Source organism: Chrysoperla carnea, chromosome 1, assembly GCF_905475395.1.
Source record: "Chrysoperla carnea chromosome 1, inChrCarn1.1, whole genome shotgun sequence".
Lineage (NCBI taxonomy): Eukaryota > Metazoa > Arthropoda > Insecta > Neuroptera > Chrysopidae > Chrysoperla > Chrysoperla carnea.
This window is the reverse complement of record NC_058337.1, coordinates 116,262,018-116,287,118: the sequence shown is the minus strand read 5'-3', so window position 1 is coordinate 116,287,118 and position 25,101 is coordinate 116,262,018. Positions and strand designations below refer to the sequence as shown.

The window sequence follows — 25,101 nt, the reverse complement described above, 5'->3', positions numbered from 1 at the left end:
AACAATAGTACATTTGACTGCTTTCTGAAAATATCGCAAATAATAATTAGATGTTATTTATAGAACTCATAAAAAGTAAACACAAAAATAATTAAATATGCCTACTTTTTAAGTCATTTAAATAATCGTGCAAAATTTTCAGAATTGATTTAAAAATCCAACTTCATATAAAGAAAAAATCAAGCCTTTTATTCCAAAATGTGCTGGCGCTCGTACATCCTTAAATAAATAATTTTAATAAATGATAATAATTATTATTTTAATTATTTTTTGCAGATTATTAATTTAATTATTTTTTTGCAGATTACGTCAAATAGATTTCAAAATCCATAATCTATGCAGATATCATTGATTCCAAAAATATTCCCTAACACTTGTGCCTTTATATCCTCCTCTAATATGTTTATTTTTATTTTGTAAAGCAAAGAGCATACAAACTTTCTTATATAGGTATATGAAGTTTACCTCTACAATCTTCCTCTAAAATTGATGCCATAAAAATAAACGATTTATTTTAAATATTGAAGAAATGTTTTGAAAAAGTTTTGTCAATTGAAATGAGAAATTTAGTAGACACCCCAAATAGATTGAGTGTACACGGATACTTTTTTACAGCAAAATGCAAAAATCGGAGAAAATTCCTTAGGTTTTCTTGGAAAATTGACGCCATTTATTTTGGCAAGATTGTACAAGCAATGCTTTGGCGTAGCCTGTGTTATAATCAGATCATTTATTCTCTACAACTTTGATTTAAGATTATGCCTTGGCTTTCGAAATATTGAAAGCCTAATAATTTAACAAAATTTTCAATTTTCGATATTTTGAAAACTACTCCAGATATCAAAAAATTGTTTTCTTACTTTTCGTCCACCGACTGGTTTTGGAGAAATCTATGAAAACATATCACCCATCTACCGTTTTTCGATAATTCAATGTTTAATATGCCTACTTTTGATGTCATTTATTTATTTAAATAATCGGGCAGCTGCTCCTGATTTTTTCAGAATTGATTTAGACTTAGTCCAACTTCATATAAAAAAAATCGATTTAGTTGTTCTGTCCACCTAATTTGAAAACAATGAATACACACTTCTAACTCGAACCTATTTATAATGTATTTTATGCAATATTTCTAAATTAAACCACTATTTTCATTACTTTTCCCATTAACTTAAATGTTTATTCATTATTAAAAGATTTCTATAATTCTATGAAAATGAAGCAATTTCTATTCGATTTTTTCACTCAAGTATTTCCATTAAAACCAAACCACTTTTGAAATTTTAAAATAGTTCAAAAATAGATAATATTGTTTTGTATTTATTTCACGAATGGTGGAAAAAACCCATAAAATCTGGTAATAACATTTCGCGTAGGCGAAAATATAGTAAATATATAAAATTTTTACTGAATATTATTCGACTATAAAGAAAATTATATTTAAGTGTATGTCTGTATAATATTCAAACACCGTATAATATAATATAGAATTGAAAATAAATTAAAATTCACTGGAGATAATAATATTTGAATTTTTATTCTTTATACTATACGTTTTCAGAACCCCCAATGGCACATACTTAAATACGCACACGCACTTCCTTTTAAAATGCAATTTAAAGAAAAACGAAAAAGTTTACGTGTAATTTACATATCCAAGCACGTAAACTCTGAAAGTAGTTAAACACAAAATTTTCGATTACCGAGAGAGAAAATCATAAAAAAAAACGTAGAACAAATGATTAAAACAAAATTGTAAATTTTCACATGAAGAAAATTTCCAACATTAATAAAAAACGAAAATATTTTATTGCAGTTTTTATTCTTCTAGAAAGAAAAGCATTGCCATAAAAAAATATCATATACGGAGAAATTTTTCTAGTACCAAAAATACCAACCTTTGAAGATTTGAAAGTTACTACAAGTTATTTACTTAAATATGACCACGGCATTTTATTAACTCTTGAAATATTATTAGACCGTGCAAGATTTTCATGACGAAAAACAATAATCATAAAAAATAATTTTATCAGAAGAAAATTATTCTCCGTGTAGAAAAATGGATGCATAGAAAATGTTTTGAAGGAAAGCACATTTCATCTACGAAAATAACATAGTAGTGATTTTGTTCTTTTTTTTTGTTGTTTAAAATCCACGATACACAAGGGAAACTTGAAAGTTTGCGACTTGAATTTTGTTCTATCGTGACAGTAATATCGACAATGTAGATATCTACTTTTGTTTATTTTTCATCACTTTTATATTATACAGTTGTTCTTCAATTGTTTAGAATTGGAGTTATATTACTATAGTTTGAATAACTTGTAACATTGTATTTCACAGGAAATCCGAAAAGATTGTGGCAACAATAAAATAAACATTCCAATATGTTTCGTAGAAAAACTGAGTTCGTAAAATTTTCACTAAAAAAATTGTTAGCAGATAACTTCATCCGAAGATTTGCCAGTGTTCAAGGGTGGCATAGCGATAGGTAGAGCAAAGCGATGTAAGGAATTTATCAAAAGTCTTTGACCATATAAACCGGAAGCGGTTCCGCCAAATCACTTGACTCAACGGTAACTTGCTCAAACTTTGTAATAAAGCGGCAATCAAACCCGACAATGGACTATGGCAATCCTACCAGACTTGTTGCAAAAATGAAAGAAGGCTGGGGGAGGAATAAAAAACAAAGGTTACCATACTTTATCGACCTGGAACCTACTATTTCTTGAAAAGGTTCATGTTTTTTAATTTGGTTCTATTTTTTACAGAAACTTTTATTTTACAACTTTATTTTGTCAATATAAAACAATAAAAAATCTGAAAGGTTTAAGTTATCTTTTAAAAGCTTAAAATTAATGCTATTAAAGTTAAAACAAAGTATGTTTGTTTTCACCAAATATTTGAAGTATCTATAAAATTGGAATTCGAAAATAAAATTTGAATGAAAATAAAATTTGAATTCAAATACTACAAAACCTATTGTAACATCATTGAATATGCCATTATATAATGAAATCAAGATTTACAGTTCTATCAAATCGAAATAATTTGTAAATATGATAAATTGGAAGTATAAATTTAATAATAAATCAAAAAGTTCAAACTTATTCAAAACTTTTATTGATAAAGTTATAGCAATTTTAAAGAATGTAACTCTGTATAAATATATTTAAAAAATCTATATAGACATAAAAATTTTTTGCTAAAGCAGCATTTTATCCTGGAATGTTTTACAACAAGAACGCATTCAATATAAAATAATCAAAGGTAAATATCAACTTGCATTAAAAATTATTCATTAGTCCAGGCAACTAAAGTTACAGGAATTTTTTATTACAAATAGCTTAGTTAAGGAAGTTCCCTCACCAGTAATAGAAAAAAAAAAATTAGTAGAAAATGATCCAAATTTTAAGTATGTTGTAGTTAACGATACATATTATTAAAAAAAAAAAAAATTTGGGTATCTTATCGATCAATTAAGAGAGTAATTAATTAATTAAAAATACACTAAATAACATAGCATGATATGAGGATGGTCTTCTCTTAAATAAATGTTTTTCATAGTAAGCAATTATTTTTTAAAACACGATTTTTCAAGAAAACAAATTATTTTGATTAGTTGAGAAAATCAAATTCGGGTTATTTGCAATTGTTGTTACCCGTAGGTGATTTTGCTTTTTCTTTGAAAATTTGTCTACGACTACATCATAATCAGTATCTGTCCGTTTCTTTGAATGATTCTATTTTGGTAACCAGAAATAGAATCGCTATAGAAATAATGATTGAAATATAAACTATACTTCAATTTTTGCTATAGCAAATTTATTATAAACAATTCACCTAGATTTCATACTACAGATGCTAGTAAAAGTTAATATTTTCGCCACAAGTGTCTGGACTATATATAATAATAAATTCATTAGATATGAAGATGATGGATATGCGATAAGCCAGGGGACATTGTTTGAGGATGTTTCTATTCGATTTATATTTTTTTGTCATCATGTTTTTTTGAAAGAAAAAAATATACAAATTATATTGTAAAGATGATTATCGAAGGGTGGTGATTCCGCTCACTTGTCCTTTGTTATTCAAAATATATATTCAATCATTTTCATCAATGAACTTCCTTACATACAAAGTAGATTTTCTTTCAAGTAAATCTAACCATTCAACCAAAAAGTTTTTACTGACGAATTTTTCCAAAAAACTTCCATTATTAATAGCAATTGTTTAATTTTCTCTTTTGATGGCAAAATATAACGGGTTTTAGAAGATAGAACGAGAATACATTTTCAAGTCAATGTTTATGATTCGTAATTAAAAGAAATTTGGACTTTCTCACGTTTTATTACTTACTTGGGCAAATTTTTGTACTTTTATAGGGTTGAAAATAGCACTAATGATTGAAATATTTTTGAAATTTCGCCGAATAGGAAATCTTTATTAAGAGTAGTAATTTCTTATTTCAAAATCTTAAAGTTTTGTATTGACACACCTAAATAACGCCCCTTTTAAAAAAAAAAATTTCAACGTTATATTTCGTAGTGAACGTAAATGAAAGTTATCGGCGTAGGCTAGAAAGGCTTTTAGTGGCATCCAAATTCCAACCCATTTTTCGGACTAAAAGGACTTGCCTATTTTGTAATTTCATTAACAGTAATTATTTTGAAGATAGAAAATCAATAGCCTGTGAAAATATTAGGGGAGAGTGTGGTAAACACGAAGAACAGGTAATTACGAACAGCGGAGTTTTGGGGTTTATATCAAGAAATTATTTCTAAAAAGGTTCTATTGCAAAACATTCATTTCAAGTTTTTTATATGAACACATAATTCATTTTTCGTCTTTGCAATACGTTATTTTGAGTCAATTTTAATAATTATCCGACGAATTATTTAGTTGGTTACGACCATTATTTAAATTAATAATTACGAGTCTGTAGTAAGTTTTTAATTAACAGCCTACATAATAGCCTGGTTACCAATGTGATAATGGAATTAATCAAAATTTGAAGAAGCTATTCTACACTGAACACACGCTACAATGATACACAAGCTTTATCCTATCTCCAATGCTTAATCACTGAAATTTAAATATAATTACCTGATACAACTCTGTTCATCGTTACCCCACCAAATACATAATTAAGCCACGCTCGCCAGTTTTGTTTATGAAAGCCTAAGACACTTTCAAATGTGTTATTGCATAAGTTATCTGGTTTTTACATAATAGCTTGAAAACCAATGTAAGAATGTAAATAATCAGAATTTGAATTTTTGCAATAGCATAAGCCCAATTCCCATTTTTTCTTAAGTGTTCGAAATTCCCCCACTCTCCACAATGTACGATTTTCCGATTTGAAAAAAACTTCTACACATAATGGAAGTTTTAAAGTAAAAACACAAGTAAAAACTTGTCGTACGTACTTTTATTTTTTAAGTGCAATATTTATAACCAAAAAGTGTATATATCATGTGGAATACATTCGTTTCATTCCATTCTTCTTCTTTTACATTTTCCTGTATTTACTTATTAGAAATCGATACACGTAAAACACATTTTGCTAAAATCTTTTGTGGCACATACAAAATTGGTCACATGTGCGCTTTTCATTTGTTTGTATGTGTTTAAATAAAAGTGTTATATCAACAAAAATACGCCTCTTCAATGTTATCAAACTGTATTTTTTTTCTTGTGCCTTTTTTCTACTTTACTTTCCATTAGCTAATAGTTACTTCACTTACTTTTTTCCCATAACTGGTACCGTCACTTATTTACAAAGTAAACAAAAAAAAAATAATGGGTAATAATAATTCTCGTTAAATTAGTGGTGGTTAATAAATAATAAATTCCTAAAAAACAAAGATAAGAAGGAAAAATCGCTATTTTGATTTTGAATTACAAAAGCACATTATTGTTTTATTATATTAAAACTAAAAGTCGTAATTTTTAATCTGTATATCACGTGTCCTATAACACGAATCGTCATGACGTAACATCATATAGGCAAAAATTATATGCATTAAATATTAATTAATTTTGCCGAAATATATTTTTTTGTGGCTTTTTATTAGGAAAATCAAAATTTTGAAGTACTTTTTCAAACATATTTGAATATCCTATAAGTAAGTGTTTGTTTTATAATAAATTAATTTTTCTGTACTTACTTGAGCAGCAACATGTCCTTGTTTTAAACGTGGTAAATCCGTATGAGACCAAGCACTTTGTGACCATGGTGATATATTACGTAAATCATCACCAAATTTAAAATCTTTAAGACGATTATGTAAAAATTTTCGTATGTTCCACGGTAAGTCATTGTGACCATCAATTAGAGGCACTTCTTGTAATAAACGTGATGCGAACTCCATACGTTCTTCTAACGAGGCACCAGCACTTATACGCATCGCTATTGGTACACCAACACCTGCAGCTGCCGCCAATAATAATACTGTGACAATTACCCACCAATGGCGTTGTGATAAATCAATCCCTGAAAGCAATAAGAGTTAAGTTTTAATGTTTATTTTACGAAATTGGTCAAAAACGAAGTTTTTATACAAATTTTTGTTTCAATTTTAAAGAAATCTATTAACTGAGGTTCGCCCATAAATTACGAAAATCATGTTTCCACTTCTAAATATTGTCTGGCTACTTCAAGAACTGATATTGTCCAAGCATTATATTTCAGTTGAAAAATTCGATTTTTTTGATAACACGGCAAATTTGACACGATCTTATTGAAATTTTTTTTGAAATCCACTAATTTTGGGTCAATCTTTTCAGCTGTGATGTCTGTTTTTCACTAGCTATCACTTATGTGCTTAATTTCGAGACCAGGAAAAAATTAGTAGAATTACATACTTTGTATATCAAAATTGGATAAAATTAATAACAAAAAGGTTCTTCCGACTGGATCCACTTGTATTGCCCTTCACACACCTGTTCCTAAGAACAATGACGTGATAGCTATATCTTAGATTGTATGATTATTAAATTTTTTTCCTAATTTCATTCTGTCTTTTAAGTTCAAAGCTAATAAATGTATTTCTTATTATTTTTTAACCGTATTTTTTTATGTTCAACAAAAAGCATTTGAACAAAAGATCCATTGATTTCCAATTCAATTCCGTTTAAATTTGAATTTAATGTAATTGTTGCTCAAGTACATTATTCTTGAATATTGTTTGTATGTTTAGACGTGATAACATATACAGAGTGGTTTTTTGAAAAGTTTTTACCTTTATATAGGATGATCCAAATTGAGTTTCCTTGTTTTTACTTAAAAAAAAGATATACGCATAATATGCAATATTTATTATCTTAGTTTCCATTTAATATGGGTCAAATGGTCGGCTCTGGACTATCTGCAACACTTAATTCGTCCGAGGTAATTTTCAATGACTTTTGGCATGTTGCGAGTTATTTTGACTACAGCTTTGGCAGATGTTATCTTTTAGGTGCTTCGACGTTGCAGGTTTGTTGTTATAGACGTGACTTCTAAGAAAATCCCTCAAAAAGAAATTAAATGGCGTGTTCTACACTGAATGCACGCTACAATGATACACACGTTTTAGTCTACCCCTAATGCTCACAAATTCCTCGAACTTTTACACAGTTATTACAGAATTATGAGTGTTGGGCGTTAATTAAACAATTCATATCGTAAATGGAATGTTTCAAACTAACATTGGACATTCGAAAAGCGAAAGTGTTGATAACATTCTAATTTACAGAGTTACAAGGAAAGAAATCTGAAATTGGATCACTTTTCACTAGGGGAAATGCAAATTTTAAACTGAAAACATCTTAAATTGAGGTGTAAAAACTTTCTTTTTTTTTTTTCTTCAACAAAATTATGTTATAAAAATACATAGTTCCATTAAAAAAAACAATGTTGACTCCTGTTTGTCCCTGAAACCGTACTCATCTTAAACAACTGAATACCGTATTTTTAATAAGAAACAGACAGAATCTGTGTTCGCATTTTCTAAATTTTCTATTCCCTGTTTCGAAATATAAAGGTGGAAAGTTTCTTGAAAATCATCTGTATATACACTTAAATGTTCTCAAAGTTCTGACAAACAATGTTCAAAATATGGGGACTACATGCAACCAACATAAATTGGTAGAGTGATCAACAACAAGAAGAGTGGTTTTGAGCTTCACCGGGGGTTCTTCGGTTTGTTCGTTCGGTTTGTTCGTTTGATATGATATACGACAGTACTTTGATATACCTAATATATACCATGTATTTTGAATGTCGACCAAATAATATACATCTAAAGTAGACAGAACACAATTCAATATACATATAAACATATACAGAAGGTAACAGAACTATGGACCTAAATGACTAAAGTTTCTAAAAGTTATGTCTAATCTAGCAAGCTAATTTATCGCATGTACTTTATTTAGTTAAATTTAAGTCAGATTTCACTCTCAAACATCATTCAATGATCACTTTATAAGGATCACTACCAAACAAAAATCCTTTTCAATTTTCTATACAAATTATTCCGTTATATAAAGTATATTTTTTATATAAACTCTTTATTAAACGGAAGTATCCATTTGGAGAATCGTTGGATTCATTTTACATTTATTTTACTTAATTCTCAAAAACCTTAAGCCGTTTAGTTTTAAAATTTTGATTTGAGCCTGTTTTGAGTTGAGCATTTCCTCTATTGTATTTAAGCAGCGAGATTAAAAATTTTCGATATTAAGTTTAACTCCGTGTGATTTTGAAATTTTGTGATTTTATAATATTAACAGGAATTTGTAATTTAGGATTGTTTACTTAATGTTATGTACTAATTTGAACGTCAAAGTTTTTTGATTATTGTTGATATTTTTTATGATACAATATTAATTAAAAAGAATGCTAATAGGAATATTCATTTCGACTATCTCCAGCATAGACATGTAAGAATAGACTACGCTAGTAACGGACGATCGTGTAAGTGAGATTCCAGACTCGGTAAAAAGAGAACGATACTCTGACGTGCGTTTTGTCTCTTTTTTGGGCGTGACTTACTGGCGCACTTGTCCACTTACAGTAACCATTTGTCCAAGACTGTTAATACGCAAACGCAACTAAAAAGAAAAAAACATACGTCAGGGCATCGTTCTCTTTTTATCGAGTCTGGGCAGATCACACCCACTTCTTCAGTCAATTATTATATGCCTATGATCTCCAGTGATATGCTTTGATACTATTAGTGAAACTGACGCAATCATAACAGTTTTTTTTATGCCAAATGTGACCCTAGCCAAAGTGTGTGTGTGTGACATCCTGTACAAATATGTATACATCGTTTACATAATGTATATATAACAAGCGTATTATCAACAGGTATTCTGACATATTTGACTTGACTTTTAATATTAAAATACTGTTTCAAATGTAAATTCAAGAATGTTTTGAGAATTGAGAATACATAGAGACGACAATCGTCATGATTTCCTTCTGTAAGTTGAACTGCGAGTATGACATACATTTAAAATGATTTTCAGTCTCTCTGATAAACAGTAGGTACCTTTCTATTCACCTACATAGTAAATAAAACATAGGTATCTTATATGATTTGTTTCTATGAATAATTTAAATGTTTTGATCTATTATTGATTGTTTTATCGGTTTAACTTTGAATCAATTATTCAGGATATGTTGTCTGTATGGACACCGACAAAACAAATTACATTTATTAAGGAATAAACTCGGCTTTTTAACAGCATGGAAACGATTGTCATGATTAATTATAACTTTATAGATATGGGGCTATCCATAAATTACGTCACAAAATTTTTATTTGTAGTATAAAAATTACTCAACAACATCTCGAAAAGACGGTTTTTCGAGATTCACGGGTAGTTTCGTTGTGGAAAATGAAATTTTCGACAACTTAACTTTTCTGTTAATTTGACTTTATTTCGAAGTCGATTGATGAAAATCCCATCTTTCCAGCATGTAAAGAGCAGAAAATCGTTATTTTTGGGTGGTTTTTCGTGAGATCTCTTAACAATTAGCACTTGCGGGATGTCGGAGGTCTTAGAGAAAAAATGTCTAAGAATATATTTTGTTAATTTTGACCCTAATTATATGTTATTTATTTGTTTAAATAAAATTAGTTTATACAACAATATCCTACCGAGCGCCCCACCAGCAATTCCTGACCTTTTACGTTCAGGAGCATTTTTTGAACAGGGTCCTGGAAAAATTTTCCTTGCGAAAATTGTTCATGCTCAGTGAAGAATTTTACCGGATCCAATAAGGGTTGCGTAGGTATTTTAAGTCGTCAGCGAGTGCATGCTCGCTGTCCTACGACATTTTCTGATATTTTGATTTGGCAGCCATATACGTATGGTTCATAGTGATGAAAGCCTAATTGAACATTTTTTCACCTGTATTCTCTTGACTATTATGTTTCACTAAAAAAAAAAAATAATGATTGGAAAAAAATCGAAAATAATGTATTTAAATTTCAAGTGATTGAATAATAATGACATAAACTAAAAATTAAAGTTTGATTGACGCTTGAGTGTTTAAAAATAATTGGATTATTAAACATGAAATATTATTTTTTTCACTATACAACCGTGATACAATTCATTTTCTAACAACGAACAATGAAAATCGTTATACTTTTATTAATAGTTCCAGTAATCAACAGTCACAAATTAATTGAAATTGAAAAAAATTCTAAAATTAATAATTGTATTATAAAATTATGTGAGATGTATTTAGAAAATTATTTAATTATGAAATTTAATCAAAATAATTCTGACTTAAGTAATAAATTAATTCACACATTAAATTTAAATTTTACGCAGATTAATTTAGATGGCACGGAATATTTAATATCTGATACGAATATGTATTTAATACCAAGTTATATTCTTTTGTTTAATCATTTGGAAGAGATTCAGTTGGAACTTGAACGCTTACAACGTCGAAGTGGTTGGAATTCACTAGAAAAATATTTATTTATTATTCCAGAATATTGGAATCATAGTCTACAAGAATTGGTTGAGATTATTTGGAGTTATTTTATAACAAATTTTTTAATACTATCAAATAATTTCATACACACAGGTGACGTTATTTTCAATGGCGAGATGTCTCTTAAAAGTCTTGGAAACTGTAAAGATATTAAAAAAATTAATTATCATAAAACAACAGTGTTAGATTTTTCGAAAATTCCACTTACGAATAATGTATGTTCATTTCAGCGCTTTAATTACTTTATACGGCGTATTTATCACTTGGCGCTGATGTTAGTAAGTGAAACATTACATGTAAATCATACAATTGCATATAATAATTATCAAGTTAAACGAGGAATTAATAATTTTTTGTTACTTAATTGTTTGAGTTTGTTAAATGATACAATCGATTTACAAAATTATCGAATATCACCGTATATAATTATTGATGAATATATCTTTGTTGTGCCCTCACAAAATCCACCGATATTTTGGAAAAATGCCATGTTTACATTATCGATAACCGTGTGGTTATATGTTGGTGTTGTTTTCCTATTTGGTACAATTGTTTTATGGTTAATTGCACGGCCACATTTTAAGCATTGTGTTTATTTTCAAGTTGTATCGACTTTATTGCAAATAAGTTTGGGTAAGCTTTTATTTTTCAGTTTTAGGTTTACTGTAGAATTATTCTAAAGCCTATAGAGCTTCAAATTAACCCGATCATCTTAGTTAGAAAAAGGTTAACCTCGGAAGATAGAGCGATCAAGTATTCGTACCTTAGTGCAGAGAGCTTATTTAAGGTGTTTGTTTCCCTACAGTATTGTAAAAAAAGTTTTGGTTTATTGCACGGTACATGCATATGAACCAAATACATGCTTTGTAGTCTAATAATGTGTTATTTTTAGCTTTAAAATACCACACAACTACAAAAATATATAGTATATTGTGTGCAAGTGCTGCCTATAAATTTGATAATTAAGACACCTCTCTTCAATCGTCAATAATCTAACTATAGTCGCCTCTGTTCATCAAATGATGGATCTGCGATGAACTCATAATTAAATTAAAACTTTGTTTTTATATCATCGACAACTTTATATTTTTATGGTGTTATTATAAACTACAAGATTGTCTAAATATTTGACATAGTTTTTTATCACGCTCTCTAGATTTTTTGATAGAGAAATATTCAATTTAAAAGGATCACCAGTATGATTGATCATTTTTTCAACCAAATTTGAACGATAAAATAATAATAAAAAGTTCGATAACGAATTTTTTGTGATTTTTGGAAACTTTGTAAATCAAAAAATGTATTTATAAAGTTTTATTGAAATCCCTAGTATTATTCAATCCTTTGTATTCATCCTCCTTAAATATTAACTAAGAAAATATTTTTAGGTACCGGTACAAGATTTCCATTGAAAACAAATGCGATTCGATACATGATCATTCTTTGGTTACTTTATGGAATTGTTTTAACAACAACTTTTAATTGTCGATTAATTAGCAAAGTTACCGCTCCATTTATACAGCAAACAATCAACACATTGCAAGATATTGAAGAAAGTGGATTAAGAATAGTATCACCCAAAATTCTGGAGCATACCGTTCGATCAATTTTTAATAATAACAGTGAAGTAATTGTTACCAATGTAACACAACTGGACGATTGGGATAATTTTTTAAATCAATTGGATCATATTTTGGTAGTTCCACGTCATACATATAATCTTTACATGAATCATAAATTGAATCAATTTTATGATGGGAAGTATAAAATATTGAAAATTCATAAAATTGACTACACAATTGTTATGACTCCTATATTTTTTATTTATCATAAAGGTCATCCTTTTATTTCTGATCATATCCACAATCTTTTGTATTTACAACAATTTGGATTTTCAAAATTTATTTACGAATCAATGTTGATACATAGACCAGTACAACAATTTACACAAGGATTTATTATTTTAAGTATGGAAATGTTATTGTTCCCTTTTGTACTGTTACTTTGTGGATATATAGCTAGTGTTTTTGTGTTTGTTTGTGAATTGGTGACGAAAATATGAAATCGCAGAAATATCTTGGATCTCAAATATGTAATAAACTTCGTTGTAAAATTTAATTTTCTGGATTCTGATGACGTCATAAAGTAAAAAGAATCGATATTTTGGATAATACAGGCAAATTTGATTCGATCTTATTGGAACTTTTTTTGAAAGCCATTAATTATTGGTCATTATTTTCAACTGTGATATCAATTTTTCGTTAGCTGTCACTCCTGTGCTTAATTTTGGTACCAGGCCTCCGCATTCTTGAAACCTATTAGAGCTAGGTTAATTTTGATTACAAATTTGAAAACTTCGACCCGAAATTTAGTAGGATTACATTTTTGGTTTATCAAAATTGGATAAAATTTGGATGTGATAGAGAAAAACTAAATTTTTTGGTTTATGATGACGTCATAAAGTTAAAAAATTCGATTTTTTGGATAATAAAGGCAAATTTGATCCGATCTTATTGGAATTTTTTTTTTGAAACCAACTAATTTTGGGTCATTCTTTTCAGCTGTGATGTCAATTTTTTCACAGGAGTCCACATTCTTGAAACCTTTTATACCATTTGAAAAATAAAAGTTATTTATGTTTTAAATCGATCGTGAGCAAAATGCTCATAGCGCGAGTGCTGATGGGCTATGGCTTTTCAAAAATATTGATTGAGCGATATCTTTCAAAAAATACACTGTGTCTAGCGTCAATTTCCACACAACCCACGTTATAGCATCGTTTAACATACGATCAGTCTAACAAACGTCTGTTCAACGATCGTAAAACATGCGTTGTGATCGCAGTTGTATTCGCTCCGAGCGTGAATTTCGTTTCCATGACAACGATACACTACTTTAATTATAGAATTAATGGATGCATATATAATTGTGTGGATTGCATTGAAAACTTACATTTAAAATTTAATATTCTTGTTTCACAAATTTAAATAAATAATTACGATAATTAACATTTGAAAAATAATATTTGTACAATTTGATTTCTTATTTTCACAATTTTTAATGCATTAAGTTTAATTAATTAGTGTTTTTCAATCATTTTAATTTGACAGTTTCTATATCATTAACATGTAAATAATTGCAAATTAGTCATAACAGCCCACTTTATCTCCAAAATTTTTCACTTAAAGCGCTGGCATCGATTTTATTATCCCTACCATGACTACGCACACAACGAATACCCAAACTTGCACAAATACTGTTGTATAATTATAACAAAATAAACATAATCATTTTAGTATTATTTTATTACACGATGCAAAAAAAAATATTTTAATTGAATTTAAAATGTTTGATGATCCAAGAAAAGTATGATGCTATAAATTTTTCCAAAAAAAAAAAAAAAAATACAGCAACAAAATCATTATTTTTTAGTATAATAATTTTTTATTACTTGTTAAAAAAAGCCTATAAAAAATAAATAACCGTATAATCTATAAAAATGTGTGTCAGTGTGTGTATATATTATATGTGTGTGTACTTACTGACTGACTGGTCGTTAAAAAATTTTATAAAAATTATTTAATACAGGTTGATTTAATTTTTTTGCATCAATTTTCAATAAGTACTAGCGAAAAACCCTTCCCATTCGTCAGCATTACTATGAGATGAACTGGCCCAAATTTTCGTAATTGATATTTGTTTGCTGGTTGGTAGTTAAAACCAAAAAAACAGCAAACAGACAATTTGACTTCTAAAATTAATACCTTAAATTTTCAGAAATATTTGAGCAACTGTAATAAGAGTCTGGCGACACAATAGCAAGTTGTCTTTAATACGCCATGTTTAGTCAAAAAGTCATTAATGGTATTTCAAGCGCAAGTGACTTATTGCATCCACGATTGCATCCTATCTGCCCGATATATTTTGCTATATTATGGACTAAAAATGGAGAATTTGTTTCAGTTAGACTTTTTGCTAGAACTAAAAATCTTAATAAAAACACTACGCCTCCTATGCTCTCCAGATTAATTCCGAACTTTGATTTAGTTTTTCTAGAGTTAGTGACGGTCAATCGACTTTATGCTAATAGTGAGACAAAAACCTTAATGAAATGATTCAAGTATTCCAAATAACCCTGTAAGTTATACGATAAAGCTGTTCATTAAACATTACATGGATGATATTTTAACTACAGTTGTATTTATTTAAATATATACTTTCTCCATCACATTTTAAATAATTATTGTATTTTATTTTTATCCCTTGAATTTCAAGTTCAATTACCCACTCACAATATAGACCGTGAGCCTATAATGAACTGAAATTTCAGTGATTATTATTGTCTGCTATATAGAAAATTGATCTGCTATATAGAAAATTGATTATTGGTTATGCCTAGCCATAAAAAAAATAAAGTTTTAATTGTGGATCGAGAATCGAATTTATGGAAATTGATTTACATCATTATACCGAAGAAATAAAGTACATAATGTAAAGATCTATCGAAAGAGTAGAAAAATCGGAAAATTACATTCCATTGTTCAATTCCCATGACAGTATAAAACTCGATTTTCATAAATTCGACACTCGAGCCTCTATTAACACATCCTGTTTTTTTATTACCTTTTCTTTATCGATTCTCTAAATGGGAAACAAAAAAATTCATAGACATTTTGCTACATTATGGGCCATCGGTCTGATAGCATTGACAATAATTTGACTTTTTTATTGTGATGAAATCAAATTTTCTTTTCAATCCCTCCTTCCTTCTATAATTGTTGAATATTTTTCGAGTCGAATTTTATTTTTGATTTTGTTGTTTTCTGTTTTATAAGATTATTTATATTACTGTTTCCATAAATTGAGAAAGCACGTACATTTTTCGTTTACGAATTAGGCTACATTTCAAACTCAGTAAATATTCGACCTATCGTCAAACGGACCCGAATTTTGTAATTTCTGGGTCAAAATTAGTTTAGATAATGATTGTTATTCAAATCGAAACAAAAAAATTCCATTTTGTTTGCAATTTAAGAATTATTTTTTGTGAAAAAATCGAAACATAATTTCTTGAATTTGATGAAGTTTGGTGTACAAGAAAGACAATTTTGACCCATAATATGCAAGAATCGAATTCATTTAATGATTCGATAAGTATTTTTTAGAATATAACCTACAATCCTGCACGATATTTTGAATCGATTGTGGAGAAATGTTGGAAGGTACTCATATAATCGTCAATGATTCGAATTTTTGAATTGTAGACTTATGATCAGGCTGGATATGGCCGACTCAAAAATGAAATTTGCCTTAAATCTCAGTAACATTAATATTACATTGAGATTTAAGTACTAGTAACTTTGTATTTCGTACAACGACGATCATGAGATTGCAACTAAAAAAAATTTTAGGTTTTTTTTTTCAATTTTTTGAATAAATAATTCATTATTTTTTTTGTCTGATCATTTCAAATACATTTTAAAATACATGATCAGATCCACCCACAGCCTAATTGTTGATCGTAGAGAGCTGAATCTTAGAGAGTGTGTTTTTTGTATGGCATAGGAATACGATAAGATAGGATTTTACGAAATTCTACCCCGATGGGGATAAAAAACGGAGGCATAGCTAGTAATTTAAGAGAATTGTCTGAAGTATTTTTATGTATTTAAAATTCAAGTTACCCAACGAATCGGGTGGATAATTACTAGTCACTAATATTTTTAATACTGTCAAATATTCTATTGCTAATTTCAAAGAGCATGACTGAGATGTTTTATTCCAACGTTTGGTAGAGAAGATATGAATCAATCTATTCGTTTATTGTAGCCACTCGGTATGTATTTTTTTAAAATTTAATTTAATAAAAATTTTTCCTCCTAAACATATTTCTTTATTTCATCACATCCAGAGGTGCTTTTTAATTGCATGGACTTTTTTCGCCCCGTCTTCATCTTTTCTTTCTTCATGAATATAAATCTCCAGGTATTTGATTATATTAAATTAAGAATATAAAAATTTTAATGACGGAGGTTATGTAGTACTACGTTATTTGTAGTTGTTATAATATATATATATATATATATATATATATATATATATATATATATTGAAAATCCTCATCTTCTACTATAACAAGACAAGAGAAATTATGTTAACACTTTCTCCCTTACGGAAGAAAATAAAATTTATAATACCAAGTGATTTTTCTTTTTACGTCTTATGTAATAAAAAAAAATAAATGTAGTAACAACATGAAATAATGTTTAAAAAAAATTAGGTCACGAATTTTCTGCAGTGAATTTAAATAACGATACTCAAAGCCGGCATAAACAAGAAGGATCAAGTGATATGCGTTGCTTATATTGGAACAATGGATCCGTATTGAAATAAGCAAAATATATTCTTTAGTATCCTATGCTAAATGATAGCTTTTAAAGCCCTTCTATCTATCTAACTTATGCTAATCGAAGTTATGCTTCAAATGGTTCAACAAAATGAGAACAGAAATGCGAACATGCGACCAATCTCTGGCTATTTTGTTTATTTAATTTGAAAAAGTATGACACACCGTAAATTGACGGCAAACCAAAGGTTTTAGATGTACTAGATGTGCGTTGTTGGTGCAAAAAGTGTCCATTGTGATGTAAATAGATCTACACAGTCGAACAAGTGTGCATCCAGTAATATATAACTAGATCTATAATAATCTCAGTTTTATCATTTTTTTTTATCATAATAAATCATCGGAGATATCCTGATATATAGTTCAGTTTTCCATGGGTTGCCCATGCTACTAAACTTTTATTATCAGAAAGTCCAATTTTAAAGTTAAGTTCTATAACAATGCTAAAGATAAAAATTAATTATTTATTCATTTTGTTGCGACGTAGTAATCACAATTACTAAATTAAACTGCATTGTTTGCCAATTTTTAAAATAAATAATATCAAGCGTAATAAATTATGTAAACCTCATCAAAAACTATGCAACATTTTAATTATTTATTGGATTAGGAAAAAATAAAATATATCAAACAATTTATACACAAGTCTTGTTTAAAAATAACTGCATTGGAGGTCCAGTACAGTACAAATTTGTATACCATGTATATGTGATGTATATCAAGGTATATTAGGTTTAGTACCAAGTTTGTATCGTTTAAAAATAGTGATGCTACGAACAAAATTTTGGCATAGCTGTTCATATATTAGTCCATTTCCGGTTGTCCGTCCGTCTGTCAACACGATAACTTAAAAACGAAAAGATGTATCGAGCTGAAATTTTTATAACGTAATCAGAACGTAAAAAGTGAGGTCTAGTTCGTAAAAGAGCAAAGTTGGTCAATTCTGTTTTAGGTCCGTAGGGCCCATTTTGTAACCATTAAGGATAGAACATCACCGTTTACCAGCGAGGGTGGAAATTAGGTAAGAACAAATTGTATTGTATGTATACGTGTATTGTATTGTATTAAGTATACATGTTTTGTATTATGTATGTGTTTGTTTATTACTATGTACACTGAAGAAGTGAGATGAAAGATACTCGTATTACTTTGTGTGCAAGAGTGGCTATCTTTCTTTACGTACACGACGTAAAAAATAAGATTAAGTAATCGTATATGTTGTCTGTATATGGTATTTCATTAATTAACTCAGTCAATTGTTTGTTTTCACTTGTTATTATTGGACTGTAGCGATGTAATTTTAAAAACACATGCGCATGCTAGCGTATAAAAAATTAATTATTCAAAGGAGGAAAACTAATGAGAGAAGTCGAAACTTTGACAACAGTTGTTTTATTCATACAATAACAAATGAAACGCTTTAATGATGTGTCTTACGTCAAAATTAAAACAACCAAAAGAGTTTAAGCAATCGATTAATTTAGCTTAGTTTTTTTAAAGTTACAAAATTTCGTTTGTCACAAGACAAAAATCCTTCTTCAGCGAAATTCTCAGCACTGCCATAGATAAAATAGTTGTCTGCCGGTCTACGTTTTGCATTAAAAAGATATATCAAACATTCGAATACACTGTAGTCCCAGAGTCAGAGTACATTTTGGCTATTCATTTTATCTGGAGTTTCTAGCCAGTGAAAAGCTATTTTCAGATTTCAAAGCGAGAAATTAATCCCTGATGCTTAGACCCAACATCTAAACATCTAGAAATAATTAGAAAAAGGCCAATCCTGAGAAATTTTTTCATCCGAAGATGCTTATCAGGCACATTAAATAGGAAAACAAATTATTTCTAATCTGAAAATGTCCTTCTTGCCTTGATAAAATTTGTTCCTAAAATGTACACTGGCTCTATAAGTATCATTAGTTTAATATTATTCACAGTAAAATATTTTTGTTAGAAAATTAAAATGAAAGATAAAAGTTTATTCTTAAAATATAAAAAATTACACCATACATAACATTAACGAGTAAAAGAGCCAGCAAGGCAGAACCTCATAAAAATATTAGGAGGTATAATAAGAAGAAATACACACTATTTTAAAATATTCATTATCTGCTCTACTTCTTGTATGTGTGAGGGTCACCTCATTTCTGGATATTGTTCTCTCCTCATTCTATTTCGAGTTTAAAATGTGGTAACTTAATGAAACCGAAAAAAAAAAAAAGAAGAAATGTTGTTTTATTTTATATTTATGTTCTAATGAGTTCGAAGAAAACATGATGGGAAAAACACATACCGTGATAGAGGATCTTATGTGTATAAGAAATATTAAGTTTGAATGTCTCATATGACCTCCACATTTAAAAAAATTGAAGCTACAATATGAAGTTAATGGTGTGGGGCTCACGTACGATTAGAATTGCTTATACAAAATTTATATTAGACAAGTGAAAACAAACAATTGACTGAGTTAATTGTTGAAATACCATGTATAGACAGTGTTGATTACTCTGTCACATTACACATACATACATGTCACACATATATAACTGATATAGCCATAACATACATACTATACAATTTGCGCATAATTTGCGCTCTCACGGGTAAACAGTGATGTTTACGAAAAAATATTTCAAACAAAAGTTTTTTTTTTATAAGGAACATTTTTTACAAGACCCAATTGACCTATGTTGCTCATTTACGAACTTGACCTCACTTTTTACGTCCTCAGCACGCTATAAAAATTTCAACTTGATATCTCTTTTCGTTTTTGAATAATCGTGATGACAGACGGACAGACAGACAGACAGACAACCGGAAATGGACTAATTAGGTGATTTTATGAACACTTATACCAAAATTTTGTTCATGGTATCAATATTTTTAAGCGTTACAAACTTGGGACTAAACTTAGTATACCTTCGTATATTTCATATACATGGTATAAATATATGACACATAGCGGACAGTTTCAAAATTTCTTATGTGTGTCATTTTCATTTAAGAATTTCGTATAAGAAATGGTATTCGTGTAAGACCAGCCTCTCTATATGCGTCGCCAATTGATATTTCCATCTACGATAAATTCAGCCGACACAAAATTCAATTTGCGTTGTTTTTTCAGTAGTTACTATAAGTATGGTGCTCATTCATTGCCAGCAAAACTGAATTTAAAGCAGCGCGTAGAAATTATGAAGGGTGGATATAAGCAGAACCATCTTGTATGGGGGACAATTTGAATAAGTATCTAGCGATAAGCAGTAAATTGTAACTAAAAAATACACCAAAATAGAGCTAGCGTAGTAAAAAGTGTTTGATGTGAACTTCTCTTTGGTTCTCTAACAACTTTTTTAGATCTTTATCTTTCTTTTCTTACTTTGAGCACTTTTTGAAAACTTACATTTTTACTGTTTAATTTATACCACTTGCTAACGTGGCGCCACCAAATTGACACATTTGGGCACACACTTTTTCATACACGGAGATGGTTTTCCGTAGCTCTACTCTCCATAGTAGAAATATTTATGGTTGTTCTACGCGCTTATCTTTTGTATTATTAATATGAGTTTTCACACTACAATTTCATCATTCATGCAATAATATTGCCTATATTTTATAATAAATTATATTATTGTAAATTCGTTTCAGCACTCAACGAATAATCTCAGTTTTGATTATATTTCCTTATCACGCTTAAACAACTATTTTTGCTTAATTTAAAATGAATTTCTTCTTTTATAAAACAAGCAATATTTGCAAAATTTAGTTAACATTTGGCGTACGCCAAAAAAAAAACATTACACAGAGGTAAAAAATATCGACCTTTATTGTATGCTAATGTTTCGAAATAAAATGGTGAAGAGAGAAATGAAAATAATAACTATAATCGGTGATTTCATCTTTTAAGTAACAATAATGGTAATGTTTGGTAATACAAGATGCTCTAAAATCCAATTTTCTTTTATATCACATATAGCTTTACATATTATTAGGGAAAAACATATTATTTAAATTACTCTTCGATTTAGGCTCGAGATTCATTATTAAATTTTTTATAATTTTTAAGATTCTACAATGTCCTAAAAAGAATCTGATTATTCGAACAATACCTACTTTAGTGAATTAACTCTAACGAATAAAGTTAAAAAAGTAATGTCATATCAGATCGATCTCAAAAAATTTTAATTTTCAATATCACTTCGTACTCGTATAAAGTGGTCTCGTATCGTTTCGTATAGTTTTCGAAAAGAAAAGTTGAGAAAAAGAGACAGATTTTATAATCTAAATTTTTTTCAATATTTATTATTGATTCTCTTTGTATCACAAATATACAAAAGGTTGTATAAGAGAAAATATTCAAATGTACCTAAAGATAATTTTTATAAAATATGTTTTTTTTTTTGAGGTTAAAAAACGAGTTAAAAGAATCCAGACACAGAAAAAACGCGTGATATTTTTAGGTAAATTTATGATTATGAAAACAAACCATTGTAGCTACAACTTATTTTTCGTTGGAAAACAAAACAAACCTTGTTGTTTTAATCGTGCTTTCGTAAACAAATATCGTTAAAAATTACTCGATAAACTTCGTTTTTTTCTATTTTTCATAAACTATTTCTTTATAGAAATTTACATTTTTCTAAAATAAAAACTATACACATGCTTGCATTTTTAATATACAAAATATAATATAATTATTATGAACAACTTTTGTACAAGATTAGAAATTTGTGTTATTTTTCTGGATTTTTATGCAATTCTCATTGCATTTATGTATTTACTTCTGATCATAAAAACAGTCTTATAAAATACATCATGATACGAAGAAATCTTGAACTGTGGCTAGAGTGTAAAATTTATCACCCACGACCACGAGAAGATGTTGAATCGTTTAGCTAACGGTCTAGACACCTTTGTTAATGTTAGCACCAAATATTTTCCTAAGCTTACGATTTTAAAATCTGAGGTAAAAATATTAAAATTAATTCATTTTGGAAAGTTATTCCATTGAAAAATGAATTCCTGACTTAATTGACAGTAAACAAATTTAATTCTTATCCAATTCAAGCTCACTTCCAAATTCAAATCGATACGAAATAAGACAAGAAAACATAATCCGCAAGACAGAACCCTTTTTGTTAAATGATTAAATACATATATTTGAAACTTCGCGAATGGCTTCCTTTTGCAGAGTCTATCAAACTTTTTCTCGACTACTTTTTTCGATAGTGCTGCGTTTTCAAATGAGCCTGATAAAGTTATATTTAAGCTATCGGTCTGGAAAAACCCAACAGGCCGAAGCCGAACACTATGACCACTTGATAACATTCATAATTATTAAACAATTCAACAAAAGTGAACTTTATATGTATTGCAAAACAAAAATACTTAATTAATTATGTATTAATCATTTAACAAAAGAGTGCTGGTCCGAGGACTAGTAATGAAGTTTGGAAAATATCCAATTTTTAAATAATTTACAAATTTCTAACACTGTATGTAGAGAAAAAAAATAGTAGAAACCCCTAGTCACAGATGGTCTTAAATGAATGAATCATTTGTATGCATAGTAAATATAATACAACGTAGAAAACTTACGCTGAGTTTTATCCTTAAAAAAAGTTGAGTACTCATTTGGGAGTAATTACAAAATACATTCTTGTAATAAAACCACCATGCAGTTATAATTGGCAACATACGGTGGTCCCTGGTTACTATGGAAGTAATTATGCAAATCAATAGATTATAAAATTTATCATATTTTTTTTTAAAATTAAATTAAGGTTAAAAGTTTTCATTTTTGAAAAATGCGTGAAATTATATCCATCCATCTAGGTCAAGCCGGTTGTCAAATTGGTAGTGCATGTTGGGAATTATTCTGTTTGGAACATGGAATCACACCTGATGGATGTATGCCAAAATTACCTTGCACTCCGGGCTCGCCTTTCGATACCAGTTTTGAAACATTGTTTAATGAAAATGAAGCATGTAGATTTACACCACGAGCATTATTTTTAGATTTAGAACCAACGGTCATTGATGAAATACGGCTTGGAAGTTATGGCAGATTGTTTAATCCATATCAGATGATTACTGGAAAAGAAGATGCGGCAAATAATTACGCACGTGGCCATTATAGTATTGGATGTGAAATCATCGAATTAGTAATGGACCGAATTCGATTAATTGTAGAAAAATGTTGTAGCTTACAAAGTTTTATGTTGTACCATTGTTTTGGTGGAGGTACCGGATCTGGTTTCACATCTTTGTTAATGGACAATTTAGCGAGTTATTTTCCAAAAAAGATTTTATTAGAGCAAACAATTTATCCATCGCCATGTATTTCGACAACAATTGTAGAACCATATAACGCAGTTTTAGGAACACATTCCACCCTTTGCACATCTAATTGCAATTTCATGTACGATAATGAAGCGATTTACAACATATGTCGTAAAAACTTGCTTATCGATCGTCCAACTTATACGAATTTAAATCGATTAATTGCCCAAGTTGTATCATCAGCAACGGTATCATTACGGTTTGCTGGTGGATTGTCAGCAGATTGCACGGACTTCCAAACTAATTTAGTGCCATTTCCACGAATACATTTCCCAGTGGTATCCTATGCACCAATTATACCAGTTGATCGAGCTTTTATGGAAACGATTAATGTTCCAGATATCACGACCTTCTGTTTTGATCCAACCAATCAAATGGTGATGTGTAATCCACGAGATGGTAAATATATAGCGTGCTGTTTGATGTATCGTGGAGATGTAGTTCCAAAGGATGTGAATGCCTCAATTGCTATGATAAAAAGTCATAAAAATATTTGCTTTGTTGATTGGTCTCCAGCAGGATTTAAAGTAGGCATTAATTGGCAACCACCGACTGCTGTACCAGGTGGTGATTTGGCAAGAACTCGTCGTGCTGTATGCTTAGTTGCAAATACAACGGCAATAATACCATCATGGCAACGTTTAAACCATAAATTTAATATGATGTTTATGAAAAGAGCATTTGTTCACTGGTATATGAGCGAAGGAATGGAAGAAGGTGAATTTATTGAAGCTATTGAAAACTTAGCAACTCTAGAACAAGATTATCGTGAAATTGAATGTGATTATTGTGCTTATTAGAGGTAACATTTTTATGAAGTTTGGAAGTAGTTTACAAATTTTCGATTCTAAAAAGGTTAAAAATCTGCAATAATTTAACGACAGAAACTATTTTATCATTTAACCCAAGTCGTAGTATGTGATGGCGGGCACAAAAAATTTAAAAATAAGAAACTATTACGAGTTAGATCAAATGAGTAAACTAATTTTTCTGGTGATAAAACAATTATTGTAGTTTATCAAAAATTCATAGTATTTTGATTTTGGCAATTCTTTGATGCTATGAATATTTGAACATCAAAACGATTGTAAGAATTTCTTTACCCTTTTGGAATCAAAAATTTTTAAGACCAGAAAATGATATCAAATGTTACCTTAACAATTTAAAAAATATTTTGATAGTTTAACTATGTAACTAAATTTTTATTAAATAAAAACTTTACAAATTTAACTAACAATAAGAATTTATTTCAAAATTTAAATGATCCAAGTTTTCTTCTAGTTCGTCGTCCAATTTCATCATAATCTTTTTCCAACGTAGCTAAATCTTCTCGAGCATCGGATAA

General features: G+C 29.0%; 2 protein-coding genes across 2 annotated transcripts in view; one reads left to right on the top strand and one right to left on the bottom strand.

The window, feature by feature from the left end:
* Positions 1–25,101, bottom strand: part of LOC123293787 — a 418,380-nt gene that overhangs the window by 137,538 nt on the left and 255,741 nt on the right. The window contains exon 4 of the mRNA XM_044874700.1: positions 6,174–6,499. Within this exon, the coding sequence (XP_044730635.1) occupies positions 6,174–6,499 (326 nt within the window). The remainder of the gene's footprint in view (positions 1–6,173; positions 6,500–25,101) is intronic.
* Positions 23,194–24,744, top strand: LOC123291069 (tubulin alpha chain-like). Its single transcript, XM_044871511.1, has one exon. It carries the CDS (start codon positions 23,222–23,224, stop codon positions 24,554–24,556), a length of 1,335 nt encoding a protein of 444 aa, XP_044727446.1. The 5' UTR covers positions 23,194–23,221; the 3' UTR covers positions 24,557–24,744.

Excerpts from the sequence above, each read along its gene's own strand:
- LOC123291069 (XM_044871511.1), top strand. The coding sequence starts at position 23,222 with ATGCGTGAAATTATATCCATCCATCTAGGTCAAGCCGGTTGTCAAATT.